The sequence below is a fragment of the Buteo buteo genome, chromosome 10, assembly GCF_964188355.1.
Source record: "Buteo buteo chromosome 10, bButBut1.hap1.1, whole genome shotgun sequence".
NCBI classification, from domain to species: Eukaryota; Metazoa; Chordata; class Aves; order Accipitriformes; family Accipitridae; genus Buteo; species Buteo buteo.
In genome coordinates this window covers 16,075,445-16,099,166 of record NC_134180.1, presented here as the reverse complement: position 1 = coordinate 16,099,166, position 23,722 = coordinate 16,075,445, and the positions used below count along the sequence as shown (strand labels likewise).

General features: G+C 38.5%; 2 protein-coding genes across 11 annotated transcripts in view; one reads left to right on the top strand and one right to left on the bottom strand.

Moving 5' to 3' along the window:
- DPH5 (diphthamide biosynthesis 5) overlaps window positions 1-18,724 on the top strand; it is a 24,439-nt gene extending 5,715 nt beyond the window's left edge. For all 6 annotated transcript variants that reach the window (XM_075038792.1, XM_075038787.1, XM_075038788.1 and 3 more), the window contains exons 4-8: window positions 2,572-2,680; window positions 13,282-13,402; window positions 15,513-15,552; window positions 16,595-16,698; window positions 17,588-18,724. In XM_075038792.1, the coding sequence (XP_074894893.1) occupies window positions 2,572-2,680; window positions 13,282-13,402; window positions 15,513-15,552; window positions 16,595-16,698; window positions 17,588-17,811 (598 nt within the window). In that variant the 3' untranslated portion in view covers window positions 17,812-18,724. The remainder of the gene's footprint in view (window positions 1-2,571; window positions 2,681-13,281; window positions 13,403-15,512; window positions 15,553-16,594; window positions 16,699-17,587) is intronic.
- The window catches only part of SLC30A7 (solute carrier family 30 member 7), a 42,169-nt gene continuing 37,073 nt past the window's right edge, over window positions 18,627-23,722 (bottom strand). For all 5 annotated transcript variants that reach the window (XM_075038781.1, XM_075038782.1, XM_075038783.1 and 2 more), the window contains one exon: window positions 18,627-23,722. In XM_075038781.1, the coding sequence (XP_074894882.1) occupies window positions 23,675-23,722 (48 nt within the window). In that variant the 3' untranslated portion in view covers window positions 18,627-23,674.

The window sequence follows — 23,722 nt, the reverse complement described above, 5'->3', positions numbered from 1 at the left end:
AGAAGAGCTTTTAGTCTCCAGCTGGTGATTCGAGATTTATACCACAGCATTAAGGGGCACAGGAAAAATCAAATCACTGAGCACCCTAGTTGTGAGTGAAAAAACAGAGTGTATGGAAAAAGAGGAGCAGTGTGCACATCTGTCAAAAGCGGATAATTTATGTAAATACATGTTGAAGGGAATTGGTAAGAGAATATTATATTAAACTAGTACTTGTGGGCAGATGATGCTGTATTTCAGAAATATAAATTATACTTTCAATGCATGTCAACATTAAAATTAGGATTCATGTAGAGTGTAGAGCCGTGTTATCTGTACACAAGATGAAAAAAACCAACCTACATGTATTGAAATGTAATTGCTACTTGTAAGCAGTATCTTGATCTGCCTCAGTTACCATTAGTTTCAGTGTCAAAATACTTCAACTCTGATTAACATACTACATCATTGTAGTTGCTTCTCTCTAAATGTTTATGTTCTTAGCTCTTAATATTGCAGCTAGACCTGCTCCTATGCCCACATAGAGCCCTAAGGATTTAGGAGTTCATAAGGTTACTAGGAAAGAGTACTGAATGTTTCTGTCCTAAGAGGAGCCATATGGGAGGAGGATAGAAATCATGTGACTGCAGCTGATCATAGAGTTTCAAGTATATTTGCAGGTAAGAAGTGTACTTGGCAACCCTAGGAGATCTCAGGTGTTGGTGGTTAGTGGTTAAAGTGATAAGACAAGCCGTGTCCCTGTCCTTCTTGCTGTTGTTCACTGCAAGCTTTTATCTGCATGTATGGTAACAGCTATGGATGTGCTAGCAGGAACCTGACAGTCTCAGTAGTATACTGGAAAGCCCACCTTGATCTAGCCTGGTGCTAACATTCATATTACTACTACCCATAAAACTTAAAATCTCTATCAGTGACAGAAAATACTAGTATAGCTCTGGGTGCAGAGGGCTGACTCTATGAAGCCTTTGCTGGTATTAGCTGAGTGTTCATGAGGGCACTTCTGCTTTTAGCTACAGTCATTATGGACAGATCTATTGGGAGAAGATACTGGCTGGAGCAAATTTCAGTGAATAAAGCCAGCTGATCCCTTGGTCAATATTATCATAACCACAAAATCCTCCAGTGCTTCTTGTCCTGTGTATATGAAGGGAATAATACAAGGCTGTAAAACTAGTCCCTCCTTCTCTTAGAGCAGGCATTCTTAAATCACCTTTGCTTACGGAAGTCAGGAGCATAGTTTGTTTACTAACCATAGTGGTGTTTTACATCACTTTACTGCATTCTGCTAGGTCTGGGAGCTTGTTTGTATCAGGGTCTCTGATTTCCCAAATTCAGATTCCTCTGTTTTTTTTTTCCTCCAGTGAAACTGATTTCTTTTTTAAATGATTGATCCTTGCCCGCTGCTGCCACATTTGTGTTCTAGTCTGAAGCACCTAATCTTCTGATTGGTGCTAGTCAGACGTGCAGTGTCAAGATTATCAGACTAAAAATCAGGGGAATTCTGTTAAAGTAATTCTGAACCAGGCCAGGGTGAAAGCAGTCCTCCTATTTAATTATTCTGATCGGCATATGCTATTTCTTTCTTTGCTTCATTCTTTGGAATGGCCACACAGAAATGTGTGGGAACGAGATGGCTAAGGTCATTATTGAGGTTTGGTAAATTTAGGCAACAGGCAGATGCATTTTCATACTTCACATGGAAAATGGAGTGCCTAGCATGTATGTAAGCATACATGCAAGCAAGATACATATGTAAACTTTGTTGCAGTTCAAAGATTTGCTGGATCTGTATATACTTAGCATCTTAGAAGGACCCTAATCCCAACTGTGTTTACAAGCCCAGTGATTCTTGTACCAGTCACTGCAAGGTGTTTATTGACCATTAGACCTGGAGCCAAATTTAGCTCAGTTCTAAGCTTAACTAGAATTTTCTTAATTATTTCATAATAAACTTGATCACTCAAACTTAGGCATTGTTAGTTTGAGTAATTTGGCTTAAATATTATTGAAGTTGATTTAGTCTAAGGATGTTTTTTCTAAGTACTGCATGCAGTTTACCTTAGTCTGTTCAAAGTTCTTGTCTGAGTGTGTTGCTTTCCTGGCATGCACTGGTGCAGATAGGAGAAGGCCTGGCTGTGTAGCGAGTAAGGAAATGTTTGAGTTTTGTTGAAGTTGCCAAATAGAGTTGAACTTTACAGTTCAACAGATGTCCAACAGACACCTGCAGAAGACAAAGGATAAATGGAACTTTCCTTTTCAAGTACTTGCCAAAGCTACATTAAAAAGCAACAATTGTGTTGGTGTTACCGTTTTAATGATGCCAGAAAGCTTCAAAGAACTGTAACATACTGAGGGTGCCTGTATTTTCAGCTAGGGAAGATGACATATGGAAGCCTTATTGGAGTTTTTACTTTCCCATAACAATTAGTCAAGTTATTGTTGCCCTTTTGGCACCTCTGCATTGCCCTAGTTGTGAAGAGTTTAACTTGACTTTCAAAACAAACTATAATGCTAGTAACACTTGGTCACTTTATCTTTTCAATCTTTAATTCCTTTCTTTTCTTAACACAGGGCCACAACGCACAGTGATTTAGTACTACGTGCAGTAAAATTGGGGGTTCCGTACAAGGTCATTCATAATGCTTCAATAATGAATGCAGTGGGCTGCTGTGGCTTACAGGTAACATTTTTGTATATATGCCATTCCACAACTGCTAAACTCAGAATTGGTGAGCTCTTCTACTGCTGTAGCAGTGCACCTTGCAATCTGAAGTTTGAAGATCTGTAGCAACCGTACACTTCTGTTGTCAGAATTTGTTAACACTTCCTTTTCAGCGTGCTACATGTCAGCAAAAGTTCCTTTCGATGAGCGCATGTGAAAATGAATAGTAGCACTTCTATTCTTCTCTGCCCTCTAACCTCCCTCTGCCCCAGGAGACTTTGATATTTAAGTTATTGTCCTGGTTTCAGCTGGGATAGAGTTAACTGTCTTCCTAGTAGCTGGTGCAGTGCTATGCTTTGTGTTCAGTATGTGAAGAATGTTGATAACACACTGATGTTTTCAGTTGTTGCTCAGTAGTGTTTAGACTATAGTCAAGGATTTTTCAGCTTCTCATGCCCAGCCAGGGCACCTGACCCAAACTGGCCAACAGTGTATTCCATACCATGTGACGTCCCATCTAGTTTAGGAACTGGGAAGGGGGGGGCAGGGACTCGCCGCTGGGGGACTGGCTGGGTGTCAGTTGGCGGGTGGTGAGCAATTGCCCTGCGCATCATTTGTACATTCCAATCCTTTTATTACTACTGCTGTCATTTTATTAGTGTTATCATTATCATTATTAGTTTCTTCTTTTCTTTTCTATTAAACCGTTCTTATCTCAACCCAGGAGTTTTACTTCTTTTCCTGATTTTCTCCCCCATCCCACTGGGTGTGGGGGGGGAGGGAGTGAGCGGCTGCGTGGTGCTTAGTTGCTGGCTGGGGTTAAACCACGACAGTTATTTTACAGATAAAACTTTGCTTGTGTTGGCTTCCTTCTACTACTGATGGTCACCTGATTTTTTTTTAATTTTAAAAAATTTATAAATTTATAAATTAAGTTTATTCTTAAATTAGGTTGTTTTCCTGTTGAAAAATGTGCTGGTCTTGTCATCAAAGGGATACATGCACAAGCCTGTCTATATGCCCAACTCAGATCATAACTAATTCTAAAATCTTGTATATGATGCATTCTTTCTCTCTGAGATTGACCTGTCTTCACTTTCTACCCACCTGCTGAGAGAGGAGGGATTTGCTGAGCCAAGAACTAGAAGAAGAAATGACAGGTTTTGTGCTTCTTGAACGGCTAAAGTAGAAAAGGTCTAGTGTCCCCCAAGAAAATACTTCACTACTTCCTTTTACACATGTATAGGTCCATTATTACTTTTACTGCATGAAAAACGTTACAGCAGTGTATGTATCATAGCTAATCACATATAAATTAGTTGAAGTTTCCCCCTCTTCTTTTCATTCATTACTTTAACATAGAACCTGCCCTCTTAAGGTTCAGAATGGTTCCCTGTGTATGGGAACCCCTAAATCAAGCTCTCACATTACCAAAACCAAAAGCAAGCACAGGAATGTAAGTGTACTACAGACAAGAGTTAAGGGTGTGAACAATAAGTTTTCATCACTGAAGGAGGAAGCATTCCTCCCTAGCTTAACATGAAAGAACACCTTTTTTTTAATTTCAGCGAACAATTGACACCTTCAAATTTACACTGACAAACTCTGGTAGCCTTATTTCAATGCTGCCCAGCAGCAGAAAAACTGTTGCAATAAGTTGGGTATTATCTCTGGCTTTGATCACATCTGAATGGTTTAGAAATGAGACCGCCCTGTCTCATGTGGCAGTTCAGCAGCACTGCATTGACACCTGTTCTGAGATATGAATGCTAATGCTAAAGGGAATGCAGGACAGGATTCACATTCTTTATAATTCTTCCTGTGACCTCTTCCTTAGTGATACCTGCCTATTGCTGTAAGACTTTGGCAAAATTATCTTTTAGGAAGGAAGTAGGCTCCTTGGTGTCTAAAATCTACATGTACAGCAGACAGATGGCAGCTGTTGCATGACTGCACTTACTGGGGTGGGTAACACAAGAGTTGAGGCCGGGGCTCACTCTTTCCCCGTTTTGCTTCATGGTGGTACAAAGTTTGCTTCTGCTGTCAAGCTGTTGAGAAGTAGTTTCTGCTACCTGCTATCTTTTTACTGTTCTTGAACGTTCATTAGGAAGGAAGATGCAAGGCTTACATTCCCAAAGAGACCAGGTGACTAAGTTTTCTGGAAGTTTGCTTCCCCCACAACGCCAGCTAGGCATAGGAAGGAGGAATATAGAGCCTCTAGGTTAATGGAAAACAAGAGCAGAAAACTAACTGGGAATATATTGCAAACAGTCCATAAGGTTTTTCACATACACAGAGTTTTGGAGATTAGTTTACTATTTCCTTATCCCATGCTGAAGGGAACAGACCGTGAAGGAAATATGATGTTATTCACTCTGGCATTAGTCCCCTTTTCCATTCTGGCTTGGGAGGGGCTGCCTTCTCATAATTCAACATTCCTGTTGTTGTATAAAGCATTTTAGGAAATAGTGATCATATTGTATTACTGGACAGACTATAACCAGCTGTGTGTTTAACTCTTCATTGCTCCTTGTAGGCATAACAGCGAGTGAGGGGTGTCTTACAAAAAAGTAGCCTGTGATTTAATTAGAGTTGTGGTGGAAGTTTGTAATTTCTTTCAACAGTCTTTACATTCATGGCTGTCTCCTGCCATCAATCTAGCTTTGGAGTTACTGTGTTTCAGACTGCAAAGTTGCTGTCAAGTATAGTAGGGATTCCTCTTTTGCTTCACTACAAAAAAGGCTTGGCTTTTTTTCTTGTTTTAATCTGATTGTGATACAAAACCTCTTTCTTTCTTACTAGAGAAAAACAGGAAACACCTTTATACACTGTTCTGAAAGCCATATGCATAGTGAGCTGTAAATTCTGATTAGTAAAATGCAGCTACGGCCCAGTCTGTTCACAAACAAATGTGTTGCTTGTCATCAGAGCAATATTTCTGTGCAGTCAACAACATTCTGGTAGTGCATTTTTCCTGTACAGCAGTGAGTTACTGAAGTCAGTAGAGCAGTAGTGATGGTTTGTCACCTTCAATTCATAGATATATTTCTTGCCAAATTGTAAAGAAGGGTGAATATATATTTTCAAATACTTTATTTTTTACTGTCTTGCTCATTTAACAGAATAAGTGCAGCTGTTCTGAAAGCTGCACAGGTGAAGATTGTATTTGTACAAAGAACAGGGTTTTTTTTAGTTTTGAAAATTAAACTTTTTGAACTTCTAGGAAGCTCTCACAGATTGATGCAATGAGCTATAGCTATTGAAAGCAGGGGATAGTATAACTTAGCAAAGCATTAGTCTGACTGGGCGTAAGACTCTATGACTTGCTGTGGCTCCCTCTTTTACACTGTTCTTGCTGTACTTCACTGTGTCGGATTTTTATTTTCAAGGCTGAGGAACATCTCTTCCCTCAAAACCAAATGAACACTGCCAAGGGGGAGAAGCCAGGAAAAGTACCTGTGTGTGAGTGCCTCTTAGCACATTCTTTGCAGGTTCACCTCTCTTGGCTGGAATCTGACATGTAGGTATGTTGATCACCGAGACTCTTGTTGTAGTGGGGAACAACCACTGGTGAAGAAAGTCATCAGTTTGGTATCTGGGCACACTGCCAGGGAAGTCAGGAAGAGGGGACAGAAGTCCCCAGGGGAAGGCCAGAATTCTCAGAGAGCACTTTTAGTGGGTGGTAACCAGTGAGACAGTTCAGCTTTCCTCATCAGCAGCTGCTCTTAGTTCCGTAGCTTTGGAAAGCTGAGTATTTTAGGTAACAGGCTTACCTCTGTTTTACCACTGCTCAGCTACCCTGTGAGCAAGACATTGCCTTGGCTCCATTGCAGGCTGAGAACAAAGGGAGAACCTAGACTGACTTCCATGGCTTTATCTGCACCCACACTCAGTTTTTCAGAATAGGGCTGATCGCTAAGGCTTTTAGCCTTAGAATAAATAGGCAGAAAACTCAGGACCTCTAATTTACACCTTTTTCCTTCCTTCCTAATCTGCATGACATCTGGGTTAGTTTAGGAAGGTCACTGGCCAGAGTGGTGCTCTCAGGCCAGAATCCTCTCTGACCCAGTTCTGTTAACGTATCTTTGAGGCAGCAGTATGGATGGTCAAACACGTGAGGAAGACTCTGCATCATACTGACCTGTTGTGCATGTGAAGGAAAGATGCAACTTGAAATGGCTTGAGATAATGGTATTACTGTAAAAAAGGAGGATTGAGGACTAAAGTGCAAAGCTGGAGGCAAGCCATGGGATGAGAAGCATTTACTTTATATTTTGGTAGGGTAGCTAGGTAAAAAACATGTCGTGGCAGACGTGCCTTTCTTTTGAGACATACCCACTTTCCACCTGAATAGCTTCAGAACAAACATCTGCATGTCCCCTTGTTTCTTTCAGTGACTCATCTCGATTTTTTTTTTGTTTGCAGTCCAGTTAATTCTTGTAAGACAATTATGGTTATAAAATAGTTTTGTCTTTTCACTACTAGCTGTTCACTTAAATGCAAAAGCAGTGCTTACTATGTTATTTTTGAGTCTTTACTGAACAGGTGAGTACATTTTCAGTGTCAAGCAGAAGAATATTACTTATAGATAAGGAAGCTGAAAGATGCTATCGTTACTTGCTGTGCTCATAGTCAAATAGAAAACCTGTAGTAGCTGCAGAAGCAGAACCTCTGAGTTCCACTCTCTCTCTGTGCCCTAATCTTCAAAAATGCTCTTTTTTCTAATAGGAGGGGTTCTTCGCAAAATGTTTTTTTTCACTGACAGTTAAAACAAACTGTTTTCCATTACTGGTTGGTTTTCTCCTTTACTACCAGCTTCTGAGCCTTTTAGATGTTGGCATTTGTTTCTCAAACCAATTAAAGGTTAAATCAGTGCTAGTGACACTACCTCATTACTCACAATTGCTGTTCAACTTAGTGCCATTTGTCACCAGCAAACATGACCCAGAAACATCAATTTAATCAAAATAGATTTTTTTCTCAATTTATATATCTTCATTTCAGATTAGTAACCCAACTGACCAGGGTGGGAAGGAATGATTGTTTGATATTGCTGGGAAGAGTCTTGTGAGGTTATTAAAGATAAGGTGATATTATCTTGGAGGGAAAATCCTGTCCTGTTCAAGTTTGCTTGGAGTTTGAGTCTTTTGATAGCTGAATTTTGCTCTGCTTGTGGGGTGGCTATTTCCTAAGTGCTGATACAAGAGGCAGCTAAGAGAAAAATGTGTTCTCTCCTTCAGCTGCTTTTATGTGATTTGTCTCAGCTGCCTCCTGAAGACTGCAATCATGTGGAGTGGGCTTCCCGCAGCCAAGCATCCTTTTCTTCGCAGTTCCTTTCTCTCTGGCATGTACTAAAGGCGGCTGGAGGTTTTGGGGACAGTTGAGCTAATCTTTTGGCTTGCAGTACAAAAAGGAATCATAGCCCTGTGTGTGTGGATGGTAAAAACTTTCAATTTTATGTGAAGGCTCTCATGACAGGCATTCAAAGTTGCTAAAGGTCTGTGGTACTAAATAAGATAGTGTGAAGGGCTAGAGCTAGGCTTGTGGTTGTTTCATGTGATGAATTACAAGTAAAAATGAAGTTTGACTGATTCTTGCTACCTCTTTGTTGATGATTGTCCTACTTCCTAAGCTGTTCTCTGGCAGTAATATATAATATAAAGAACAGCAGGAGCCCTTTAATCTGATGTATATGGTCTGGAGGGTTGTTAACTGGTTACAGAGGGTAAGGGGAAAAAATCTGACTTGTTAGGTTTCTTGTTTTGAGGATGAATGTTGCATAGCATCACATCAAAACACTTATGACAAGGATAAAAAAAACATGTCTTAGCTTTTCTTTGTATGTTCATTGGGATTTATCAAGAGCAACCTGGGATAATGCAAGGTGCTCTGTGGTCTCCAAATTCCATTGAGGAACACCCTTAGGAGAAAAAGCCTCTTAGTGTCTGTCAGTGGGATGTGATCAGGCTGTGCAGTATCTTCATTTGCAGAACATACTTGTCCTGTGAGGACTATCATCTGCAGTGTAACCTGTGACCATCTCAACACAGAACATTGCTGAGTAGCGTTTAGTCCTACAGGGTTTACAGGCATTTGCATGTGTATACAGGTGCCAAGTCTGAAAAATGTAATGATTAGACTCCTTTTTACCTTCTTCCCCTGACGCATATCCAGTTCTGAAGCTGTTTGAAATTTTAGGAGAGAAGGTAGGCTCGTAAGTGAAGAATTGCTTTGTCACCGTTGCAGCTGATACAGCAGTAATTCTGGGAAAGATGCTGTAAAAATAAATGTCTGCATTTTGAAATTTTTACTTCTTGGTTTCTCTGCAGCTGTTGCCCTACTGACCTTTAATATTATCTTGCATCTTCTCTCCTGCTTGCTTTAGTACTTTTTAGAGGGGTTGGGGGATCTTCCTTTTTTAATTTCCCTATTTAGTCTCAGCTTGTTCCTTCTTTTTATGCCCTATATTTTTGTGGTGATTAGCCACACCAGTATTTTATGTGAGGACTGTTGATCTGGACAGCTTCAGGTGTCTGATGTCATTCAGGCTGGCCATTAACAGAGTTGTTCAGTAGTTTCATTGAAATTTCGCTTGCGTGCAGGCTTTCCAAGCTGAGATCATGGTACAGCACTTTTTCTTTCATTGTTTATTCTGGCCTCTCAGTTAGTAATCGATTCTGCTTATATAAACAACAAATAAGAAGTATCATTAACAGAAGGGTTAAAAATACTAACTGAAAACAGGCACCTCAGTACCAAAAGTTGTCAGACATTCTTTCATATTATGTGTGTAAATAAAATAGGAGGTTACAGCTTGTTCTGAGGCGATGAAAATGTGAGTTGAAGAACAGCTTTCTGCAGTGTTTTGTGAGAGGCAGAAAACTCGAGCAGACAGAGCCTCAGAGTAGAGTTCTGGCTTCGTTTCCTGACTTCAGCTATTGCATTGCAAAATTTAAGTGAACAAAGCTTTGCTTAAGCCAATTACTACTTGGGTGGGGGGAGGGGGATTTCCAAAGACAGAGGTCTTTCAAAATGACCTTTTGAAATTTTTCTATGAAGTTTTTGAGCATTAGGGAGAAGGTAAGAAGGTTAGTTTCCAAGCTGAGAGCACGAAATGTCTGTCCAACCATTTCACTGAGCTCTATTGAAATTCTGGCACTTTTGTGCCTGAGCAGAATGTAGGCACTCTAACAAATCTGATGATTAGTGCAAGTGTGATGCTTGAGATGTTTTAGCTTGTACAGAACAGATCTTGCCCGCTCCTAGACCCCAGCTGCTTAATGTGGAGTGCAGCACACAGAAGACTGCTGTGAAACCTCATTTGCTGTTGCCTCTCATTAAAGCTGTGCCAGCAACTGTAGAGCATGATCGTTTCACTGAAAATATACAGAGCTCTTCATTGTCTTACTAAACTTTTTAACAATCTCAAACCATGACATTAATCCTTAGTTGTGTTGTAATACACCTTGGTTAACAAACGTGTCAGTTTTATTCCAACAACAAGCATGATTTCTGGAATTTTGGGGCCCTATTCAGTCCTTCATGGTTGATGGAAAGAATTTTTTTTAATTTCAGTGGGTTCTGGCTCCAGTGGACCTGCTGTCCACTGTAACTGCTGAATCCTTAGGATAGTAATGGAACTTTCGGTGTTTACTGCTCTCTCTGCAGCAAGGCTTTTCTTGAAAGTCTGATACTTCATGCTAGATTTCAAGAGGTAAAAATTAGAACATAGCACAGGAAACTGTATTAGGAACAAACTGAATCTGCATGAGGTACAGGGAGAGAGTTAAAAATGTAATCTGATGCAGTTATGTGCTGCTGCTTTAATGCAGGCTTGCTGTGGTGGAAGAGCAGTGGCTATGTTTGCATAAATGTCAAATGTCTGCAGAGATCAAATGCTGAATGAGAAAGAAATACTTGTTTATGTCTGTAGAAGTGCTTGTAAGGTAATTGATTACAAGTAGTCAAGCTCAATAGGAGTATCCATTTATTGCTTCAGTTTCCCAGCATTCATAGATTGTTGGTGTACCAGAAAGTTTCCAGAGCAGTATTTTCCCCTCTTTAATTTAAAGTAAAAATATGTGCATATTAATTCTAGGAAATCTATTCTTTAGAAGTTTAGTTAGTAGAGGGGTATAAGTTTCAAAGGCATTTCTAGGAGGTTAGTAAAATATGCCCCATTCCATCTTGTTGGTGTAGAAGCTACTTCTGTGCTGTCCAGGTGCTGAGATAACAAGTGTGGGTCTTTGAGACTGTAATTACAGTTTTCTGTGATATCAATACTTCATGAAGATATTCTGAAGTTATTTCTACTGAATAGACAGGCCATTTCTGACAAAAATGTTTTATTCTTTTTGGACATTCAGACTTCAGTTTTAATGCAAAACCTGGTACACAAAGGACAGATTCAGTGAATCTGACTGGCAGTGCTTGCACAAAAAGGATAACTTGCTTAACTTCTTGTTGGCAAAGATGATGGAGAATCTTTGTAATGATCAATGGAAAAGAGAAAAATAACAATCAGAACAAGTGCTGTAGGGTATAAAGTTGAATGCCCAACTTGTTTTTAATATGTGGCAGAGTGGTTTAAAAGATCTGATTCCCAACAAAATACTTACTAGATAGTAACATTTTGCCCACTTCTGCACATCCATTTCTTTGCTAAAAGGCAGAGGTGGAAGCTTCTCTCCTTCAGGTTATCAAAATGCCAAAGAGACTCAGATGAGATTTGAGGTTAATTGAGGCCACTTTCTGTACTGAAGGAGGGCTGCTGCTTTTGGGAAATGACTGCAGTGGCCTTCAGGTGGCAGATGGTAAGCTAGCTAGTTAGGTTGGTACTGGACATTTCAGCAGTTGTTGATGACTGAAGGTATACTACCAATGAGATTAAAGGTTAACTTGCTCCCAGATGCTCTAACAGTGAAGGGGAGAAAGAGAAACTCCTTGTTCTAATAGTTTTTCTTCAGATTTGGTACAAAATGGAAAGAGTTCTAGCTAGCCACATGAAAAATAGGCAAAACATAGCTTGTTTTTTTTTCTCTCTCTAGAACACAGCCTTGAAACAGTTAACAAGTTACATCAGGAGCAATTCATTTGGTTTAACCTATATTTAGCATACTGGAAGAACCTTTAGGTTGTGAAATGTACACTGTGTGTTCTTGTCCTTGTGCTAGAATGAAATATTCAAAAGAGGAAACTTTTTCAGTAATATTCCAGGAACCTTTGAATAAATGCTGTTCCTGTCAGCATGAATGGTTAAAATTTGAGCTTTTGGTCCCTTGAAAACAAACATGTTTCTGCTTTGATTCAAACTCTACTCTGCCAGCGTAAAGGAGTTAAAACCGCAACCTAATGGCACAGTAAAATAAGTAGGTATAGGGAAATCCCCAGATGGCACAGAGCTGCTTTTATGTAGGGTCCCCTTCTCTGCTAACAGCACACACAGTGCCTTCTGTAGTGGGCTTGGAAAAGCAGTTTTTCCTTCCAGGTTAACAGAGAAAGTGGGGAGGTTAGTCCATATAGCTGTGGCTTCTCTGGTAGGCTTGAGCAGACAGAATATTGGCAAGCTGTAAAATCTATCTGGGATGGCCCCATTCCAGAGCTGAAATGACCAAAATTGATGCATGGTTTTGCCCTTTTTCAAGTTGGTTACAAAAGCTTCCAAGCCAAATGCTGCCTTACGTTACACACGACTTTTGCTTTTGCATCACTGGAAATGATTGGCAAGACTATTGCTTCAAATGTCTTCACCGAGATTAGGGATTTACAGTAACAGTGTTAAGATTGAGAATAAAATCAGTGAGGATGTTTGACCTAGAATCTGCTAGCAATATTATTCTTACCATATGTGCATAAAAAATGTTGCATATCTCTGCTTCATGCACCATCTGTCCCTGTCTTCAGATCTTCATATCCACTGTCTCTTTAGACTGTAACTTCTTTTGCATAATACAGCTTTCATTTGCAGGAAAGTGCTGTTTTAATACAAATACTACTGTATCAGTAGAATCAAAACATTGTAAGTATTATGGCATTATTAGAAGTTGCCTAGCCTTAACCAAAATAAGAAATAATAAGTAATAATTTTGGTGCTAATCTTACAAAATTTTTGCCTTTAAAAGGACTTCAGAATTAAATAACAAAGAATAGAAGGTAGATTGAAAGTTAGTTAATATCCATTGGAAAGGTGAATGCAGAGATAGGTAAAAACTTTACAGGTAGTTCATTTGTTGTTCTTTGACATGCTTTACTGTTTGGAGAGTAAAAGAACAGCACATCTCTATTATGAAGAAGAAAAAACAGTTCACTATGGATTTTGTTAAAAAGAAAGGAGGGAACGCAACGGAATGCACTAAAACCGGGCAAGAGAGAGAGCAGCACAGGGCAGCCTTTTTAGAAGGAAGCATTATTATTAATGCGATGTTTTGTTGCGGATCTATGAAAGAGCAAACTTAAGCATCTTATAGGAGACTACTCTCCCTGTGGTATGAAACTTCTTTCTTAACTAGGCTGAGGACTTTTCAGTGCTGCCAATTGTTCATGGTTTTCATAGCATTTTATTGCATGCTCTACTTTTTCTTATTGTGTATACATGTTACTGCATATGCTTTGTTTTACAGTTGTACAGTTTTGGAGAGACAGTTTCTATAGTTTTCTGGACAGATACGTGGAAGCCAGAAAGCTTTTTTGACAAGATCAAGAAGAACAGGCAGAATGGAATGCACACACTGTGCTTACTTGGTAAGCAGCAGCTACCCCGGTTCCTTAGCTACCATCTTCCGCAGCATCCAGAGACAATAGTGGTAGCATTAGATGAAGTCTGTGATTAAACAAATATTCTTACCTAACATGTATCTTTGAAAATATACCAAAAATTGGAACGTTAGTATACATGTACCTAGAGTCAGTTCAGCCACTGTTCATGCTACAGCAGCCAGGAATTTTTTAATTCCTCTTCAGAAAATCCGTAAGAAATGATGCCATTGTAGAAGTCAAGTAAGAGCAGGAGGCCCATATTTGCTCTAAAGATCACTGTGATTTTAAGCTAGATCTAGCTTGGGATCCAATCAGATTGCAGTGACTAGCAGCTATCTTAAGACTGAATTAGGTTAGAGCTCAACACATTTGACTTTCCGGGGAGCTAAATCATACATTTAACCACATTTCTATTTTGTAACGTGACGGTATTTTTCTAAATTATGTTATCTAAGGATGTTTTGGCAAAAGGTGATTGTCATGTGAGAAGCTTCAGTGGTGTAAAAAATCCTTGCTGATCATGGAGCTGGAACGGAATACTGCTCCCACCTGACCGCTGTCCCCAGGCTCTCCCATGGTGCCATCTGATCTTTATCCTACCCAACAATCCTCAGCTGAAAGCCACTTTTTGAGTAACTCTACTAGTCTAGGTAACTCCTTAAAGATTATGGAACTGCCTGCATATAAACTATAAGGCGCTTGCATATTTGTGTATATATATATATATATACACACACACCTTTCTGTATCATCTTTTAGATGCAGCTGGGATCTCTCAGTGCTGAATAAATTAGTATTTTGAGTAAAAACAAAGTCTGTGGTAACTGGAGGATCCTGAGCAGGAAACAATTTAAATGTTAAGCATCACTGCACATCAGACTTTCCAATGCCTTGAAACTTGTTTTCAAAATTCACTGAAAATCAGAATTCTGATAATTTGTTTTAAAGAAAGATGACTTCACAGGTGTTTTAAACAAGGGTTATTACAACTATATGTTAAAACAAAGTATTTTTTAGGTATTTTGTATAATCATTTCTACAGTCTCCCTTTTAAATTTTTTTTATACAGTAGCAAGAGTGTATACATTTTGAAACCTTAAAATAGCATTATAAATCTCATGTTTTGGGGACAGTTGTGGTACCTGAATCTAATTGTAGCTCACAGCTGAAAACTACCAATTTCCAAATTAATTCTTCCCTTAATACTACTTGGTCAGTCTGGTATGTATTGATTGTTTATCCAACTAGTCTAGATTATCAGATAAACAAATGTGAAATAAAAAGGTTAGTGCTGATGAACTTCTGAATTCAAAGTGACTTCATGGACAGATAAGCAATTTGGTAAACTGTGCACTAATAACCTTGCAGGCTTGCATTTTAAACTGAGTTGATTGTATAACTTAAGCAATACTTTTTTTTAAAATCAAGATTAAAAATGTATCCAGCTTTCACTATAATAATATTTTGAGGGCATTTGAATACAGATATAATGTTCGAATGCCTCTTAGAGAAATTGTGGTCAATTAGTTTCATAAAATTGCAGATGTGCAGAGTCTTACCTGACCCCTTCTGTATTTTATTTTCGTCCAAATCCTTTTTTTCCCCCCATGAAAGAAGATTGTTCTAAATTTTGATTGGGACAGAAAGGAAGTGCTAACGAAAGTCAGGTTCCTGCACGGCAGTGATGCAATCACTGTCGATCAGTCACACTGTTTTACCTTATGTGACCACAATGTACTCATAATTTAAGAGTAGTCCCAATGCCCTGGTGTGCTTAAACATGCTGTCATTTAGCTATCCTGTGGTAATATGCCTGCGATTTTTACACTTAGCAGCATTTTTATTTGTCTGTGTTGCTCTGAAATCTGTGAAACTTGCCCTATCTTTGGGTAAAATCACATGCATAAATCACAATACTTTGTGATTAACTAACATGAAACAGTAGTATGTAATCCATATTCCTTTTTCCTGTAATAGCTAAAATGCTGTTATAAAGTTTATAGAATCTGCTAATTAAATTAAGCTTTACCTACATAGAAAACTAAGTGGGAAGTTTGTAGGGAACCTGTGTTTTAATATCTGTTTTATTCTACAGATATTAAAGTGAAGGAGCAGTCTCTGGAGAATCTAATGAAGTGAGTCACCATTTTGAAAATATATAGAAACACAGTGTATTTACAAAGGTTTTTTTTGTACAAGGAACAAAGGTGCTTTGCCCATAGTCTAATACTGAACTTACCTGCCTTCTCCTCTTGTACTTCTCAGTAGCCACAGTCTTTTGTTTCTTACAAGGAGTGGAACTTTTTTTGTTCATTACAATAGGACCTGGCTTTATTTACAGTAACTGAATGAAGTTGCAGCAGAGCATAATCTTTTCTTTGTTGCTGTGAGAAGCATTAAGTCAGAATGGGGTAAGCTTTCCGCTTGGCAAATGAAGTGTTATTTTACTACTGTTCTGTCCCGTCCTGGAATAGATTAAGAGCTGAAACAGTGTTCTGAATTCATTCTTCCTTACACTGGCTAGAAACAGTGTGAAGTACTGAATACACACCACTCTTTTAAAAGCTAAATAAGCAATATATGGAAAATGCTCTTAAGTTCATTTAACTGTATTCATAAAGGCTCTTGCCACATCTTAATCATCTCTCTGCAATCTGTATGTTTTGACAGTGGCGATTATAGATGGTTACTTTATATGCATGCTGCAACTCTGGTCTAAATTAACATTTGTAAAGTCTCACAGTATCGTTGAGGTTTGTTTATTCTGGAGTTTCAAAATAAAATCTGCTTGACTCCACAGTTGGCAAAGAAAGCAGCATTTAATTTAAGAATATATTTCTGGTCTGTAATCATCTGTCTACAGGGCATTTGACAGAAAAACAGTAGTTTGCCCTTGAATTTAAATCTAATGCATCTTTCAGGAGTAGCTGCAAAACCTGCATATTGCTTCCAGCAGCTGAATTTGCTTTTAAGACTCAAATGATCTGCCAGCTGGAGGCCCTGCTGTTTCACAGGTGTGGTGAAAGCACAAGAGACTTCTGTCTTCCTTAAAAATTGCACTCTTGTCTGTTTAAGTTCAATTTGCTGGTCTAGATGTTTCTTGAAATAAACTGTAAGAATGCTAGGGATAATGAAATGGGTTATATGTGAAATTTCTCTACTTTTCTTTCCCTGCAGAGGAAGAAAGATTTATGAGCCACCACGCTACATGAGTGTGAATCAAGCTGCAGAACAGCTTCTTGCCATTATTCAAAACAGGAGGCTCCAAGGAGAAGAACCAGGTACTATTACTGCAGTGTTTCTATCTGCTACTACCCCTCTCAAGTCACACTTATTGATGAGCCTCTGAACTCTACTCTCTTCCTCTTAATCTTAGCATTCTCTTGCTCTGCAGTGGAATTGGGCTGCCTTAAATCCTAGTCACAAGATGGACCTGGCAGAGCTTGAACATAGTGTAGTTCAGTGAGCACAGATGAACGAGCACTAGTGGCTCCTGGAGGTTCAGTCAAAGCCTCAGTTTGGTAACCCTGTGCTGTTTCTATCCATCTTTAACTATGAGCTCTTTGATCCATTAGAGTTGCAAGAGACAGAAGGATTCTGATCAGTCAAGCTTCAAAAATCTCTGCTATGTTTTATTTAGACTGGTCACACTGTGCTCTACATGAATACCAGCATGAATCTAGGTTAACCCAACAATGCACAACTGTTGGCCTTGAATTCTTAACAGTAGTCAAGAGCAAAATGAAAGATGTTTAGAGACCAAGGGTGAAATCATAGCAGCTATAAAGATGACTCAGTTGTGTCACAGAAAAAATTCTTTCTAACAGAAATTAATCTAGCTATATTCCTCCTTTAAAAACTTTATTCCTTAAATACTGTTAAAATGAAAATCCTTTCATTTTATCCTTTATATAGAATGAATCAGAAGCAGCAATTTCCTCAAAGTGAATACAATTCCTGAATGCATTTCATATTCTACTTCTGCTGCCTTCCCATTCTTGCTTTTAAACATCCCTAAGATACAGCTTTATTTTCTTTCTAGGCCAGCCCAATGATTTATTAATTAGAGGTTTAAGAAAGCAGTGTTAGGGTTTAAGCGTTTTGAGTACTTTTTCCTTTCTGATAGGACCATTAGTCAATAAATTAAGCATTTAATCTTCTTTCTTACAGAAGTTACTGAAAACACAATTTGTGTTGGCCTTGCACGTGTGGGTGCTCCGGATCAGAAGATTGCTTCAGGGACACTACATCAGATGTCCACAGTGGAATTAGGTGGTCCACTACATTCTTTGATTGTTACAGGCACTATGCATCCTCTGGAATTAGAAATGCTTAAGCTTTTTACTGTAGATAGTTCCAGTTTTGAAAATAATGCATTTCAAAGGACCGCTTAAATAAAAATGAGGCATTTAGATTTTTATTCCATCTTTAATTTCATGACATCATAAAGTTATTCCTGTGAATATTTAGAGCTTGTGTAAGTGCAATTAGATTGTATGTTGCTTCAAAAGACAACACTGTAGGAACACGGACATGCTTTTACCTGAGGCTACAAACTGCAAGCTGTACCTGCTGGTATCAGCTTCTAACATGTAGAAGCCTCCAGAAACCTTCAAACCTTGAAAAACCCCTTTGTCTGACTCAGTCCATTGACATCTACATCAGCCTTAGCCTGATGACTAGGATAAGAAGTGCAAGTAGGGAACTGAAGCAGTGTACCAGATACCTGCCTGGCATCACTTTTGCTGTAGCACATTAACCAAGCCTACTGCACACATTGTTACAAGTGCATTTTAGATGTTAAATTTTGTAGTTCTCTCACCAACAGAAGCCATTAGTGTGCAAAACCTGTTATGTCTGTATCCATCTTTACACTTGGGAGAGTGAATACAGACAGGTGAGAATGTTCTTTATGTCTAAACCAAGAAAAACAAGAACTCACCCTCTGGACAGTTGGTGAAATGGAGAAGCTGCACAGAATTTATTATTTCAGAAGGTTGCAACTTAAAATAGAACTGGATTTCTTCATATGTTAATGCTAGCATTTATGAAGTGCTGGACTCAAACTGCAGCAACCACAATGAACCTCAAGCCAACTCTCAGAAAACAGACTGCAAAAATTCTTTTTAAAATCAGCTAATGGATGATGGTGGTTGCTATTTCAACTAGTCTTCACAGTATGTATGACAACAAAGCAGACCTGTATGCATTTTTTTTTTTAAACTGAAGATTTATTGGAAAGAAATTTGATCCCATATCTTTTCAGCAATATAGGATATTTAACATTTTATATAGACTGTATTCAAGTAGAAAAGATTACATTAAAAATTTCTAATATTGCACTTGGGACAAGTCATGGCTAAGCTACTAACATTAGCATTCCAAAACAAAATCATACATAGTCTTCAGAATCTGAGTGAGCTGCCTTGTGTTATCATTAAGATTTTTTTACAGGTATTTTGATATACTGTACTATTCAACTTAAGCTCACTGCTAAGAATAATTCCTGTAATTTAAAGGTAAAGGCAAGCAGTATGCTGAATGCAAGCAATATGCTGTATGCTACCAGGAATGATTTGGGCAATTTCTTCATTCACAATATTTCACACTTCAGCTAAAATACTGTAGTGATTCATTTAACTCTTGTACAAGATCCCAGCATACACATGAAAGACTTCAACGCACATGGGAAGTGAAATACACAACTGCTTTTATACATTATTTCCGCCAATCACCACATAGGCAAGAACCTTTTGTGGCTCACTGAAACAGACAAGTAGATTAGCCAGTATTTGCACACAGTGAGACATGTAGTCTTCACATGCCAGGCACAGCAGAAGCATAACTGGCATCTTTTCACATTATAGCAGTCTCTGGCCAGTGAAGTCCCAAAAGGGATGGTCATTGCAACAAAGCCTGAATGGGTGAGAAATCCAAAAGGGAATCCTGGCAAGTTGCAGATAGGGATTTTCACAGAAGTGTAAAGGAGGAATTAACCACTGAGTCAGTGTTAGGGATCAGAGAAATGGATTAGAGGAAAAAAAAAAAAAAAAGAAAATCCCTCTATATTCATTCCCAAACACGCTTAAAAGGGGTGGGAGAATCAATAATCATAGCAAGTGGCAAGTACTGGGGAAAACAGGACAGGGCTTAGTTAGTAAGTAAAGCTGTTGCTCTGAACTGGTACTTAAAGATCTTGTTTAACAAGTAGTGATTAGGATTTGCATTTTATAGAAGCATGAAGGTTTCTGCAACTGAAGTCTGCACGGTGAGAGAAAAGCTATGAACTTTACAATTTGATTGCACAGCGGGTGCAAAGGGTGGAAAACTGCAGTTCAGCAGCAGCTTCTCTCCCCTCTTGTATCTTGTTTACATTCACAGGTTCACTTACAACAGTTAAAAAGAGATACCCTTCTTTCCTTCACCTTTAAACCCAGCTTTACTTCTTCAGAAAAAAAATTCAGAATGTTAAGAGTCACTAAGGTCCATTTTATTAGTAGCAGCAGTTTCAATTTTTACGTAAAAATAGTGTCAGCAGCTCTTACTAATGATACAATTAAACTTCCGTTTTAGTAAGCAGTATTACATAAAAAGCAGAGTCATTTATTTGGACTAGCGCTTTTTGCCTTAGTTAAGCAAATCGCACAAGTAATCTAGCTCTCTGTAGGGGCCCTACTGATGTAAGGAACAAGTCTACCCATATGTATAGACTTAACAGGATTAGCCTACAAAGGACCAGTCTTCACTGTGCATTCTCTTAAGAGTAGTTTTCTTCCACTATTTTTTACCATGACAAACATTTGGGGCATTTTAATACAGACACTCTGTAGCTCTTGTTGTATCTTCTTATTTTGCTGTAGGTTCTGTAAAAATAATGCAGTTTGCAGGCTTGCTCTTTGGGACGATATGGTTGTACGTTACTGTTTTCAGTCACAGAAAAACCCCACAAAGATAGACCAGCTACATGAAAACATGAGAAAATCATACTTGGAAAACTTGGTTCAAAATTCCATACTGGATACCAGGAAGCTGAGTTTTAGCAGATAATCTGTAGATATTCATCCATCTCTGGATATCAGTCAGTTTAAATGATGCGATGCAGCGCCAATGAAGTGGTAAAAGCAAAGTGTTACATAAGCAGGCAAGTGTTAGGTAATTAGCAAAACACAAAATAATGGAGCTTTGACTCTCAGGATAAGAAAAGCTGCACCTGTAACTGCATGATTTGTACTCTCCTAAAAGCTGAGCAAGTATTCCCTTTAGTAGGTGAAAAAAATAAATCAGATGTCACACTGTTTACCAATATATTAGATGTGATTGTAGTTACCTACTGGACATGTCATCTGCTGTGTTTTGTAGAATTTTGTGATGCTTACCCTTTTTCAGAAAGCCTAAAAAGGCTTAAAGTCTACTTTGAGTCTGACTTCCCTACACTATCCTCAATTATATTTAACAAATGATACACTTACTATAAAAAAATCAAGTTGTCCTTAAAAATAATGAAGAAAGTGCTATCTTGGTTAGAAAACTCCCACTTGTACATATGCTTCCAACAGTCAGATAAATCATAATGAGCAACAAAAAGATGTCAGAAGTTATTAAAACCAATATTGCATAATTATAACCAGCTTATAGGCTTTTTCACTCAATTTCCCATATTTAAAAAGTTTGTAGATGTACATCTTCAAAAAACCACACCACCACCAAACCTGATTGCCACTCAGGCAGATTCTCACTTGGAAACAAATTGTAGCAGTTGTGTTTTCATTAAGAAAACTAAAATAGTAGCCAAGCTCAGCAATTTGGGCAGCACTACAGTATTTCAGCAAGTCCAGGAATACTTGGTCCTGAAACGTGCTGGTATAAAAATGATTGAAACCAAAGCCTGCTCTTGGATCATGACATAATTGCAATGAAGTTGGCTGATGCTTGCCTTTAAAGTGGTATCAGTTGATCTTCTCTAGCCTCAAATAGCAGTAATATTAACTATTAAAAAAATAAAAAATCAAGCAATCATGCTGTCAACCAACAAGCAGCAGTCTATACACGACATACTACAAAACAATGAGGGATCTCCGCCCTGTAGTCACAACCATATTTTAATTACCTTTTCTGTGAACATATAAGCAAACGGTATCTTAAACTGCAATACTCAAATCTGCTTGACAGATTCTTGCACCCTACCCTGTGCCATGTAACTTTCAGATCCCATCCTCCAGTCAGGAACTCCAGGCCTGGCAGAGCATCTGCAAGGTGAGACAGGGAGGGAGCCTACAGGGTGCCAAGGCAGGAGGCCAGAAGAGAGAGATGTGGAACAGTGCAGCCAGCTGAAAGGGCACTCTGCACCTGCATCCCCAGGAGAAGCAAGCAGGATCAGAAACCAGCAGTAGGGAGAAGGAGGGATCTGAAGACTAGAAGAGACTGTAAAGCTCAGAAGCAACATGTATGAGGCTTTTTACTGCTATTTTTCTTTACACCCAGTTTTCAGTTCCAAGCACAAGAGTAGACCCCCCAAGCTTTGTACAAAATCAACATTCATGTTTCATTATCTCATCTGGAAAATTCAGGAACCACCTATCAATTTGGCAACCATTGTTTTCACATGAAGAGAGATCAAAATTCAGGTGCTGTATAGGAACGACAGAATGAATGCAAGAAACCCTTCATCTCGATCATGAATTCAGCAACATCAGTAGCAAACAAACCATTTCTGCAAATGAATCTTCGGTACTTTCATAGTGCCTAGCACTTACTACACAGACATTGTCAGCTTCAGAGGGCATTGATTTCAGTATTAGCACATATTGGGTACCAGACTTAAAATCCATACCAGTCAGCAGCGGCTATGATTTATCAGAAGAAGGCCTGGTTTGTTTTTTATACCACAATGTTCTGTTTGTAGAATGTCCTCTTATAAAATCTTCCATTACTAAGTTAACTACTACAGCATAGTGGAATTATCATCTGTAATACCAAGTATAGCAGATTGTCTTTGAAAACAATGCTCTGATCTGAAGCGTACTATGATTATAAATGCTAGAAAAATATGACAGACTAATGTTTCTGGGAAAAAACCTACTTACTGCACTAAGAATTTTTTTTCCCCCCCATGAAAACACACAAGGCTACAGATAGTAAGATAGTAAAAAATACCAGACTTGTCAACCTGGAAAAAGCATGACCTTAAACAGCATGAACCATGGTCCTTATTTTCATTTCAGGTATTACCACCAGGAACAATTATTTTCAGTATTTGGAAAGGCAAAAGTTATCTCGGCAATCACTTTAATAAAAATTATTACAACCTATTAAAATCAAGGAGATTTAAGCTTTCACAAACAATTTAGGGATTTAATTTTTCCTGCCACATAACTTGGAAGATAAACTTCAAGCATTGCTTCCATCACCAGCATCTTCCCTCAGCTGCCTGTTGTTTCAGTGACTGTGAACATGAGTAGCATCATGTAATGTCTGATTACTCCCAACAATATGAAGAGACTAAGAATTAGAGTTAAACCTAGTATTTTGACTGAAATAATTTCCACAAGATATGTGGAACAAAATATCCAGCTTGTTTTGGAAGCAAGTCTCTTCACAACAGCTTTGCCTTTTACATTTAGAATTTTTCTGTCTGTTTGGTAAGATGCAAGTATAAGGGAAGTCTAACATCTACAGTTAGGCAAGTACACAACCTCCCCACATACACCACTAGTAAATAATCAGACTGCATACAAGATATTTGTAAAAGTAATAAAACCCTTTGATGCTCCATATTTATGCTGGCAAATACCTCTCCTGATATAGAAGGCACTTGAAAACCCAATATGGTTTGGTTCATTAAGTTTGCAAAGTACAAACAATTGTACAAACATAGAATTATATTGAAGCATGTCAGCCGTTGTGACATTATCTACAAAACAAGTTTCCAATTGTTGATAACACTGGTTTTATGGGAATAAGCAGTGGTTTCAGCAGCTTTACTGAAGACATGACAGGGTTTCCAGTACCACAATCTTAGTAAGTAAAAAACCCTCAAAAACGTACAAGTTTAGGGGCCACAAAAAGACAAGACCCAAAATCCATAACCTTCATTCAATATCCGCTCCTTAGAAGTGAACTCCATCCATAGCCTGAGGGCAAAAATCTATTCAGTCAATTCCAGAACAGTGGTGGTAGCAGGCTCTGTCTTGAGAAGTATGTTGTTATACCATTACAGTACAGAAAACTTTGGTCCAACAGCACGATTTCAGAAATTCACTACATGGCTGCGACATCAATCTGTATGTAAAGCTGTCTTACTCCTGC